This window comes from Anomaloglossus baeobatrachus, chromosome 1, assembly GCF_048569485.1.
Source record: "Anomaloglossus baeobatrachus isolate aAnoBae1 chromosome 1, aAnoBae1.hap1, whole genome shotgun sequence".
Taxonomy (NCBI): domain Eukaryota; kingdom Metazoa; phylum Chordata; class Amphibia; order Anura; family Aromobatidae; genus Anomaloglossus; species Anomaloglossus baeobatrachus.
Window position 1 is genome coordinate 742,906,559 of NC_134353.1, and position 12,745 is coordinate 742,919,303.

General features: G+C 47.9%; 1 protein-coding gene across 1 annotated transcript in view; it reads right to left on the reverse strand.

Moving 5' to 3' along the window:
* HIP1R (huntingtin interacting protein 1 related) overlaps positions 1-12,745 on the reverse strand; it is a 291,478-nt gene that overhangs the window by 190,729 nt on the left and 88,004 nt on the right. Inside the window, exons 7-8 of the mRNA XM_075323022.1 lie at positions 504-565; positions 14-154 (exon numbers count right to left, since the gene is read on the reverse strand). Coding sequence (XP_075179137.1) covers positions 14-154; positions 504-565 — 203 coding nt within the window. The remainder of the gene's footprint in view (positions 1-13; positions 155-503; positions 566-12,745) is intronic.

The window sequence follows — 12,745 nt, forward strand, 5'->3', positions numbered from 1 at the left end:
AGAACAAACTTACAAGAATGTAGCTTAAACATCAGCTTCACAGTGTAGTGATAGAGATGACTGCAGTCTTGAATGACCTGAATAAGAGGCGCGAGCTTACACTGTCCTGCAGACATCTGGGACACGGCGATGGCACTGTTAAGCTGTCTAGAAACTGAAGAAAAACCTAAATTACTTCATTTACACATAAATATAAGTTCACAGATACTTTAGCTACTGAGAAAAGAAAGGAGTAAATAATTAAGGCATTCCGTTTCGTGGTTATTCAGTATTGCATAGATCAATACATAAAGACTGAAACTTTGCATCAAAGTAGAAATCATAATATGTATTCCAAGCAGAATCAATAGAATTTTGTAAATGTTTTTTAATTTTTCGTTCAAAGTAAAAGTCAAAAAGTGAAGATGTAAGAAACCCTACACATTTTAAATGCAAGTAAGCTTTGTAAAGAAGAATAGGTTAGTGGGACGCTACAGCAAAATATTAGTAATTGGACTTCTTACCAGCCTCGGCAAGCTTCAGTTCACTGTCCATATAATCAAACATTTCCACCGTTAGCTGGAATCTAAGACAAAGAATTAGGTCAACACGAATAATATGCTTTACGACATGATAGTGTCTAAACAAATTCTAACAATCCAGATTCACTATTTCAAATGCCTGCAATAACAATAGTTAAAAGGGAGTGATCATGAAAAGAGTTCAAAACGCAATAGACTATAGAGAAAGAAGTGTGTTTGTATTATACATCAATTAAAAATAGTGTAGAGTTTTGTAAATGCATTTCATTTTCATCTGCAATAATGGCCACACATTCTCAGCTTCCCTGATCAGTCCCGACTCATGCTAGGGATCGGACAATTAAGTTACACTATATGGTAATGAAGGGGAAAATACTGCATGTAATAGGTAGATTACAGAAGCGGATGCAAGACACCGATCTTCAAAGATACAGGGAGATGGGACACAAGCGATTATTGGGGTTGCTGAGGCAGTGTATGAAGGACTATTTTCCCTGAAGTTTGGTAAAACAGATTAAGAGTTTGCAGAATCTGACACCCTGGAGGTAATGCACTCCTGGAAAGTCTGCTATCCCACAAGAAAAAGAACAGACTGAAATTGTAGTGCGTAAAAGCAGATGAATGGAGAGAAAATTACACTGAAGAGGGGTTATTTTGTGGGATAACTCTCTTAATGTGCTACTGGGAACAATAACCTGTTTTAAGATATATTATTTGGCACCCTCCAGAACTGCTCATTCCAAACCCACAGGTATCATGGATGTTCCTAACAGAATGAACAGGACACATGCACGATAACGAAACTAGAAAGGGGTTTGGAGGAAGTGTTGCCCCGGGTGCACATAGCGGGGTGGGTAGGGGGGGGGGGGGGGGCGGTGCCATCGGGCCACCATATGCAGCAGTCCAAGATGTAGCTCATTGAGTGTGATTCGGCTGTTCTTCAAGGTGGTTGTTAAAATGACAGCCAGATCGGGGAACAGGTAAAAGGCAGGCTTCCTGTATTCAGTTGCAGTGAAGTCTTTCAGACACAAGTACAATAGAAGCTTTGGCCATTGACACTTCAGATGTCAAGGTGACACGCAGAGCGTGAGGAGGTCACCTGATCACACTGCTGACTTCCCTCCTGCACTACAGAGGAGGAAAGAGAATGTAAAGGATCCAGTGGATTACGAGAACCAAGGGAGTTTTATTAGGTGGCGGGGAGGAAATAATGTGAGAGGACAAAGTATAGAGACTGGGCAGTGGGGGTGGGGGCCGTATAGAGGGGGACACTATGGAGGGAAATGTGAGAAGGCGGCACAGTATGAAAAGGTAGGACAGGAACACTTAGGGTCTGTACGCACTTGGAAATTTGTGTTTCTTAAAAAAAAAAAAAAAAACTCTGGAAGAATTCCACACCTACGGCAAAAAAATTGCACCAAAAATGCATCCAAAATCTACATGCAGTTTGTTGCAGTTTTTCCGCGGGTTGGTCTCTGCGGTTTAAACTATTATCTATGGCAAAAACGCAGGTACCTGTGGAAAATAAGTGAAATGCTACTTTTTTGCTGCAGAAATTCTGAAGAAATTCTGCAGCAAAACCTGTAGTGGAAAAAAAAAAAGCAAAAAAAGCAGTGCGCACAGCATTTTAGATTTCCCATAAATTTTGCTGGGGAAGGACTGCAGAAAGGTTGTAAACAAAGACCGCACCTTTTCTGCGGCAAAAAAACGCAGTGTGCGCACGGGGCCTTAAAGGGGTATTTCCAATCTCCAAGATTGTATCCTAATATATAGAACCTGTGGTAATATTAGTGAATACCTCCAATTAGAAATGTAGTGTAGCTCTTCCGATTCACTGTCTTTTACCTCATGTTCAGGGCATTGCAGGATCTTAGGTATACACGGTTATCCTCACTATCAACTAAAATTACTATATGCATAGTCGTAACCATAGATACCCAAGGTCCTGGAATGCCATGCACATGAGGTAAGCAACATTATAAATGTAGTTCTTCTGATTTACAATCAGAGGTATTCGTGAATAGTATTATTCCTACTATACATAGTAGGATAGGATCTTGGAGATGGGAATAGCCCTTTAAGATGGGGACACATGCTGGTTCGAGCTAATGGAAGCGGACAGTGTGGTCAGTTATACTTGAGAAGGGTGAACAGTGGAAATTCATTTGGAAGCAATATTTTTTATACGAAGACACAGTGGGTGCCATGTACCATAAGACAGACAGTGGGAGGGTGGTCATATTTTGTGAAGGGAGCACAATAGAAAGTCAAGCTTAGGAAAGTTATCTTTATTCAGGGACATTATAATGACACTTATTTTTAAGGGCATTATGTTCGGATGTGATCCAGAAGAGCAAAGATTGAGCTCTACAGGGACGAGCTGTGGATGTGAACACTCATCAAGATGTCAGTCTGAAAAGTCAGACAAGATAGAGAAGATAAGAGTGACTCCAATCAGAAAACATGTCACCTATAATGTACCTGGATATAAATGCTTATTTTGTGGCTATGAGAGACGACGTCTCATTAGTACTGTGGTTCCTGTATGGTCCACAGTCTGATGGCTGGCAACAACTCCCTGTATCTCCTTACCATTGGTAAAGAAATAGTAGGCATTGCAGGTTCACATTATACAATTGTATATGGGGCTAACCTAACCTTGCAACTGATCACAGTACTAAGCTTGGCGCTTAAGGCTAGGTTCACATTTCCGCCAAAATGTATTAGTCACAATCCGCGGCTCTGCTAAACAACGGAATCCGTTTGGCAGATTCCGTTTTTTCCCATAGACTTGTATTAGTGGCGGACTGCGACTGATGACCTTGTGTTGCATCCGATGTGCGGCGGTCAGTCGTTTTTGGACTGACCACCGGGCGGAAACAATGCAGAATGTAACATTTTTTGGGCCGTCAAAATTAACGCACCGCGCAGGAATGAGTCACAATCTGTCACGCTTGTAATGTTTGTCTATGGTGCAGGATTCCGTCGTAATCCGTCTTACGACGGAATCCAGCGCTGGATACAATCATGCTCTACTGAGCATGCCCAGCATGTTTTGCACACCCACTGGGCTGTCCCAAACACAAACGGATCATGAATGATCTGTCAAAAAACGGATGCACAGCGGACGTAACGGATCAGTTTTTTCACAGGATTCCTGTGAACGGAATCCTGTGAAAAACACATCCGTTGCGTCAGTTGACATCTAAAAAACGACTGATCCGTCGCTGACGGACCTGATGGATTTAAAACAACGGAAATGTGAACCTAGCCTTACACTGTGTGCACAATTATTGGGTATTTTGACCAGATCAATTTAATGCATATTTCTCTAAGCTGTATAAACTTGAATGTCCATTGGATGAAGTAGATCAGGTGATGTCAATTTGTGTAATGAGGGAGGGTTTGGCCCAAGGATAAAAACTGCCTTTATCAAGGTGTGCCGAATTATTAGGCAGCTTGTTTTCCTCAGGCAAAATAAACATTATAAAGAAAAGGGGGGGAAAAAAAAAAAAAAAAAAAAAAAGATTTAACCAACTGTGAAAAGTCAAAAGTTGCTGAAAGTCTTTCAGAGGGTGCAGACATTTGTAGTTGTTTGTTGCGTGATCACAGAACCATCAAAAGTTTTGTTGCAAGGAAGGAAGGAAGACTAAGGAACTATATTTATGTCTGATACTTCCATAGTTATCCTGGTCCTTTATTTTTTGTATTTGGACTCTGAAGGAATTTCTTTAAAACATAACTAAATACTATGCTTTTAAGGAGGTAATTTTTCTGTGAATTAGTCATGTGCGTAGTATTGTTAAAGATGAGCTAGTTGGATCTTTTCAGGTTGAAGATACTCAAAAATCACCTCCCAAACCTACTGACAATTTTTAGAAGACACTTTCTTCAAGTAGTGGTACAGAAAAAGTCAGCATCTTTCAAGAAAACCATGATTTTTATGCAGGACAATCATCCATTATATTCATTGAAGTACTCCCCTGCTTGACTAGCCAGTAAAGGCCTAAAGGGTGCGTTGCACGCTGCGACATCGCTAACAATATATCGTCGGGGTCACAGTGTTTTTGACGCACATCCGGCGTCGTTAGCGACATTGCAGCGTGTGATAGGCTGGAGCAACCTAAAACGGTCATAAAAAAGACAAATCGTTTGTTTTGGAGGTCGTTTAATAACAAAAAATCATCAGGTAAGTAGTGACGACGTTCCTTGTTCCTGCAGCATCACTCATCGCTATGTGTGACACCGCAGGAGCGACGAACATCTCCTTACCTGCGTCCACCGGCAATGAGGAAGGAAGGAGGTGGGTGGCATGTTCCGGCCGCTGAACTGCGCCCCTCTGCTTCTATTGGCCGGCCGCTAAGTGACGTCGCGGTGACGTTAAACGCACCTCCCCCTTGAATGAGGGATTGTTCGGCGGTCACAGCGACGTCGCAGCACAGGTATGTGTGTGTGACGCCGCCGTAGCGATAAATGTTTACTACGGCAGCGATCACACAATATCGCACACACAACGGGGGCGGGTGCTATCGTGCTATCGTCGCAGCGTGTAAAACACCCTTCACAGATGAAAGAATAATGACACCTTCCTTACCTGGCCTAAACCCTACTGAGAACTTGTGGGCCCTTCTTAAACAGGAGATTTACAGTGAAGGAAAGTTTTTCTTGGACGGAGACAATACGTGACCCTATCCTTACAGATGAAAAACAATTGAGATGAGAAATTCATATTTTTCCCTTAGTGGCATAACTCTACACACAGATATTCAGGTTTATTAAAGGTTTGGATTGACAGGACTATAGATGTTCAATAATAAAACTAATAAAACTAATTGACAAAAGCATAAATTGATAGTGTATTCCAGGACTGATGGCGCTTCTAACCATGTAACGTATTTTTCGGATTATAAGACGCACTTTTTCCTCACAAAAATTTGGGAGGAAAATGAGGGGTGTGTCTTAAAATCCGAATATAGCTTTACTTGGGGGTCCTGTCTGTGCGGCGATCGGGTGCCTGTGGCTGCGTGGAAGCGGCCGGGTACCTGTACTTGCGGGCGGCAGCCGGGTGCTTGTGTGTGGGAGGCGCGCAAGCAAGCACAGGTACCCGGACGCTTGCACGCAGGGTGGACGGGCAGCCTTCTGGCTGCCACTCTGTGCGTGTGGGGCGGGCGGCTGTACAGCAGGTTATCCAGTTTGTTTGCGGTCCTAGTTTCAAATGATGGCGCCGGGAGCGGGCGCGTGCGCAGATGGAGCTCTCATCCAAGAGCTCCATCTGCGCACGCGCCGCTCCGGGAGTCAGCGCGTGCGCCGATGGAGCCCTTGGATGAGAGCTCCATCTGCGCATGCGCCACTCCAGGCGCCATCATTTGAATCAGGACCGCGGACACTGGGACACTCACTGCACCGGCCTGCTGCACGACTCACCCGCCGCCGCTGCCACCACGGACGCCACCGCACCGGACGCCACCGCACCTGCCACTAGAGATGAGCGAACCGGTCGCGGTTCGGCTCGAGGTCGGTTCGCCGAACGGAGCTCCCGTTCGAGTTCGGTTCGTCGAACCGAACTCGAACCAATAGGCTATAATGGGAGGCAATCACAAACACACAAAAATGCATTATAAATGTACACATACAGTTAATAAACATTGCCATAACACTTACCGGTCCCCGCGATCCCTCCTGCACTCTGTCTCCTGCCGCTATTCCATCCGATGATCGCTGAATCCTCCCAGTGACCGGCACTGCCAGCAGAGATGCAGGACCTATCGTGACGTCAAAATAGCCATGTGACCAGTCACGTGGCTATTATCTCATTGGCTACAGACTGGTAACATGACTATGACGCGTCATGTAAGACCTGCGAGTGCATCTCTCAGGTACACTGTGCACATTTGTGTATCGCCGTGTACCGGCGACATGCTGTAGCACACGGTTGACTCCCCGTTCCGTTAGGGACCGGCTGACACAGGCGGTCATTAACGGAGATCACCGTTGCCATAGCAACGCAGTTAGCGGTGACGTCACCGCTAACCGCGGCTCCGGGAATCACATGATCGTAGCCCTGTTGCTATGGTAACGCGTCTGTCACCGCCAGCAGCACTGATCTCTCACTCCGTGAAGGCTGCACGCTGCTTTCCGTGCACCCTTCACAGAGTGATTTCTGCACGGGCAGCAGCGTCTTCCCTCATGCAGCAGTGATGTAGCAGAGCTGCATTTGTTGAACGAGAAAGACAGAAGACCATGGATCGTGGAGGGCTGACAGGGGGTAATAAAGATGGAGTCTCTAATGTGTCTGTGTATTTCTATTAAAGTATTTTTTCTCTGTGTGGTGTCTTTTTTTAACCCTTTATTGGAGATTCTTAAAGGGAACCTGTCATCAGAAATTTCGCTATAAAGCTAAAAGTTCCCCCCTCTGCAGCTCCTGGGCTGCATTCTAGGAAGCTTCCTATAGTTTTTGTGGCACCTTTTATCCCAAAATAAACACTTTGTAAACTGGTACCTTTTCTTATGCAAATTTCTTAAATTTTCCATGGGGGCGGGCTGCCTGTGGTCCGTTGCTGTCCTCCAGCAGATTTACGCCGCCCCCGAACGCTGATTTTGAAAGCTCAGGACACCGCCCCTGGGTGCCCGTGGTCCCGCGCATGCGCTGTTCCACTGTAGTGGTGCCGTGCACTGTGTGCACGTGTGACCGCTGTGACGCTTTGCGCGGGCACGAGGTTATGGGCGGCGCTGTTAGTGTCATCAGTAAGTGCCGCCCATAACCTCGTGACCGCAATTTCCCCTATTACTCCAGCGTTATGCGCAAGCGCTCGCTGGCCTGATGCCCGGACGTCCCCTCCTTCCCATCCTGCTCAGCAGCAGGAAATAGATGGGAGGAGCGGATGGAGCAGGAGAGCTTAGGTTACGGGGAGACGCGGCACCATAACCTCGTGCCCGCGCAAAGCGTCACAGCGGTCACACGTGCACACAGTGCACGGCACCGCTACAGTGGAACAGCGCATGCGCGGGACCACGGGCACCCAGGGGCGGTGTCCTGAGCTTTCAAAATCAGCGTTCGGGGGCGGCGTAAATCTGCTGGAGGACAGCAACGGACCACAGGCAGCCCGCCCCCATGGAAAATTTAAGAAATTTGCATAAGAAAAGGTACCAGTTTACAAAGTGTTTATTTTGGGATAAAAGGTGCCACAAAAACTATAGGAAGCTTCCTAGAATGCAGCCCAGGAGCTGCAGAGGGGGGAACTTTTAGCTTTATAGCTAAATTTCTGATGACAGGTTCCCTTTAATGGCTGGGTCAAACGTGCCTGACATTAAAAATCTCTGGCTTAATACTAGCTAGTAAAACAAAGCCAGTATTAACTCATGATTACCCAACAAGCCACCCGGCTCCAGGGCTGTTGGAAGAGTTGGATACAGCGCCAGATGATGGCGCTTCTATGAAAGCGCCATTTTCTGGGGCAGCTGCGGACTGCAATTCGCAGCAGAGGCGCCCAGAAACCTCGGGCTAACCTGTGCTGCGGATTCCAATCCCCAGCTGCCTAGTTGTACCCGGCTGGACACAAAAATGGAGCGAAGCTCACGTCGGTTTGTTTTTTTTAATTATTTCATGAAATAAGTGAAATAATTAAAAAAAACGGGCTACCCTATATTTTTAGTTCCCAGTCGGGTACAAATAGGCAACTGGGGGTTGGGGGCAGCCCGTGGCTGCCTGCTATACCTGGCTAGCATACAAAAATATGGCGAAGCCCACGTCATTTTTTTGGTGGGCAAAAAACTTCTGCATACAGTCCTGGATGGAGTATGCTGAGCCTTGTAGTTCTGCAGCTGCTGTCTGCTCTTCTCCATACAGACAGACAGCAGCTGAAGAACTACAAGGCTCAGCATACTCCATCCAGGACTGTATGCAGAAGTTTTTTGCCCCCTGAAAACATTATGTGGGCTTCGCCATATTTTTGTATGCTAGCCAGGTACAGCAGGCAGGTACAGCTGCCCCCAACCCCCAGTTGCCTATTTGTACCCGGCTGGGAACCAAAAATAAAGGGAAGCCCTTTTTTTATTATTTCATGAATTTCATGAAATAATTAGAAAACAAATGACGTAGGCTTCGCCCCATTTTTGTGTCCAGCCAGGTACAACTAGGCAGCTGGGGATTGGAATCCGCAGCACAGGTTGGCCTGAGCTTTCTGGGCCCCACTGCTGCGAATTGCAGTCTGCAGCCGCCTCAGAAAATGGCACTTTCATAGAAGCGCCATCTTCTGGCGCTGTATCCAACTCTTCCAGCACCTGCCTGCTATACCTGGCTAGCATACAAAAATATGGCGAAGCTCACGTCCTTTTTTTGTAGTTTTTTGGCAAAAAAAATAAAAAATGCTTCCCTGGATTTTCCATTGCCAGTGAAGGTAACACCAAGCAGTGGGGGTTAGCAGCCAGTAGCTGCTTGGATTACCCTTAGCTAACAATACAAAAAATGCAGCGGGAGCCCATATATATTTTTTTTTTAATTATTTATTTAAATAACTAAAAACAAAATGGGCTTCCCTGTATTTTGATTGCTGGACATCACAGTGCTGTAAAAATAAATCTTTAAAAAAATGACGTAGCGCTCCGCGGTATTTTTGATTCTCAGCGCAGATAAAGCAGACAGCTATGGGTTGCCACCCCCATCTGCCTGCCGTTACCTTGGTTGGCAATCAAAATACAGGGAAGCCCATTAATTTTTTCTATTTAAAAATTAGTTAAAAAAAAAAAAAATGACGTTGGGTCCCCCCATTTTTGATAGTCAGCTAGGGTAAAGCAGATGGCTGTAGCCTGAAAACCACAGCTGGCAGATTTACCGTGGTTGGGGATCCAATGTGGAGGTCCCCCCAGGCTCTTTTTTTATAATTATTTTATAAATATTAATAATTCCACAAAAAAAGTAGGGTCCCCCCCAAATTGGATCACCAGCCAAGGTAAAGCGGACAGCTGTGGTCTGGTATTCTCAGGGTGGGAAGGTCCATAGTAATTGGGCCTTCACAGCCTAAAAATAGCAGGCCGCAGGCACCCCAGACGTGGCGCATCCACTAGATGCGCCAATCCTGGCGCTTCACCCCAGCTCATCCCGTGCCCTGGTGCAGTGGCAAAAAGGGTAATAAATCGGGTTGATACTAGTTGTAATGTCACCTGACATCAAGCCCAGCAGTTTGTGATGTCATGGCGTCTATTAGATACCCAACATCATAAACTGTCAGTACTAACAAAAAAAAAAAAAATTTATTTGAAAAAACAGTCCCCAAAACATTCCCTCTTTCACCAATTTATTGTAAGAAAAAAAATAAAGGGGTCCCACGACGACTCTGGACCGTCTAGAATATGGGGGGGGGGGGGGGGGGGGAAGACACTCAGGGAACGTATCCCCCATTTTCTAGGAGTGCTGTCACACTCCCCGGCTCCCCTGCCACCCTCCCCGGCTCCTTTGCCAGGCGTCCCCCGCTCCACGGCTTCCATGCTCCCTCACCTGCGTCCTCCAGGCAACCCGGTCCCGGCGCCCATCTGCGATGCTGAGCGCTCCTGCCTCCTGTGCACCGCTCCCTGCTCTGGCTTCTGGCACCCGGGCCTCGCGCATGCGCATTAGGGCGCGCGCGCGGTCATTGACCCTCTCTTAAAGGGCCAGCGTCCTCCAACAGGATATTGAAGATTCAGGTGCAGGGTATATAGGGGGTTCCTTTCCAAGTGGGTGGGGCCTGTTCTTCGTGTTTGCTAAGCTAGGAGTCAGGTCTCCCTGTGCCATTATCTCGTACTTACCTATCTCTCTTGTAGAGCCGCTCCTGTCTCGCCAACCGGTCCTGACGGTTCCAGAACCCCGAACGGACTGTCCGCCATCTTCTCAGTTCCTACCGTCTCCGATCCCTGGGTCCGTGTGGTGACCGACCTCCCCGTTCCGCTGGTTTCGGACCCTGCCTGACATCATCTCGGCCTCCGAACCTGCGCTCCGTCACCCGGACTACCTTCAGAGACTCCGTGGTCCCAGGGACTTCTACACCCATTCCTCTGAACGGACTGTCCTGCTACCCTTAGTGCTTCGGCTACCGGGCACCTTGCCCTCGGTGGGGTGCGCAGTCCAGTGGATCCACCTCCTGGGCCTACCCGTCATCCTGGTCCTAACAAGTGCAGACCCCCTTCATGTGAGGAGTGTGGGTGCAATGAATCTGCACTCACTCTCCCCGGGTCCACAGCAGCAGAGTCCATGTCGTAATGGTTGCTACCAAAGCTGCAATGCCCTGCTCATGAGGTAAGGGCATGCCTAATCAGGAGAACTATTCTACATTTCCAAATATTGGTATTTGCTGATATTATTGCTATTCCACCTACTATATATTGGGGATAGGATCTTGGAGATGGAATACCCCTTTAAGTCCAGTTATCCAGCTGAATGAATACTAAACAGAGCTCGCTATTTAGATGTGTTTTCTTGTGGCGTATAACGGACTCTCATGTTTGGTAGTCATTCAGCAGGGCAACTATAAAAGCAAATCCCTTCATTTGGAAATGTAGTATAGCTCTCCTGATCAATTATGTTCCTTACCTCATGAGCAGGGCATTGCAGTAATAATAATAATTTATTCATTTATATAGCGTTATTAATTCCATAGTGCTGTATGTCTTTGGAGTGGGGGAGGAAACCGGAGTACCCGGAGGAAACCCACGCAAACACAGGGAGAACATACAAACTCCTTGCAGATGGTGTCCTTGGTGAGAATTGAACCCAGGACCTCAGCGCTGCAAGACTGCAGTGCTAACCACTGAGCCACCATGCCGCCCATTTAGCTTACAGATGCATAACCACCACTCACTGTGTCTGAACACAGGAAGCTGAGCTGACAGCCGCTCTGTGCATGCGGCAGCGTCTATTGTGAAGGAGAGGGCCGCGGGGGATCAACGCTGCACAGGTACCGTGGGACACCGGGGAACACTGGTGGGGTTATAGGGGGTGACCTGACAGGGCCTGGGGAGGAGTTTTCTGTCGCATGTGTCATGGCACATGCGACAGAAATCAAAGGAGTAGGGTGAATGCGGCCGGCGCGCTGCTGTGCGCGCGGCCATCTTGGATTTCTGGGAGGGCATCAGGGGGGGCACTTTGGCGACACCGGGGGACCGGGGAGATTTATGTTTGTTCATGCCAGATGGGAGATAAATAATTTTTTACCGGCGCTGTCATTTACTGTAACGTGATCATCGGTGTACGGAGTATACCTGTGATCACGTGAGCGGGGACCGGAAAAACCGTCCTGAATCATGATCTCCAGGGTCTCAGCTAGCCCTGAAACCCCGGAGATTTTCTGATGCTGGGGGGCGTTATTCACTTATTTCTGCCTGCTGTTTATAAACGGCAGATCAGAATAAGGCTACATTAACACGACCGATCCATTTTCTTTGTCGCTCCATTGGGAGACCCAGACAATTGGGGTGTATAGCTTCTGCCTCCGGAGGCCACACAAAGTATTACACTCAAAAGTGTAACCCCTCCCCTCTGCCTATACACCCTCACGTGCATCACGGGCTCCTCAGTTTTATGCTTTGTGTGGAAGGAGGCACACATCCACTCACACATCTCCATTTTAGTCAGCAGCAGCTGCTGATTGTATCGGTTGGAAGAAAAGAGGGCCCCCACGGGGCCCCCGGCATGCTCCCTTCTCACCCCACTAAGTCGGCGGTGCTGTTAAGGTTGAGGTACCCATTGCGGGTACGACGGCCGGAGCCTCATGCCGTGTTTCCTTCTCCATCCCTGAGGGCTCTGGTAGAAGTGGGATCCGAAGCGGTCATCCAGGTTCTAGGACCGTGCTCCCTCTGCAGCCCCTGAGGGAATCTGCTGGACAGGAGCTTATCTATCCTCAGGGACAGGGCCCTGCATCCACGAGGTACTCTGTGTCCCCATGGGGACTGTGTATGGAGCGCCTGGTTTCCGGACGCCGCAACTGACTGCTGAATTGTGAAGACCGGGGACTACCGCGCCGACCGCGCCTGCTTGTCGGCCGCGGTATTAAATTTAGTCCCCGGCTTCATCGCGGCCTAGTGGCAAAACTCCAGCCCCCGGACCGGTCTATCAGAGATAGGGGCGGGACAGCCGACCTGACGTCGGATGTGAGGGCCGGGGCATCCTGTATGCTCCCTCCCCCCTCACTGATCACTGTGGGGACCCCAGATTCCCGCACTTTTCCTAACGCCGCCCCTGGCTTCACTCCTCCCCT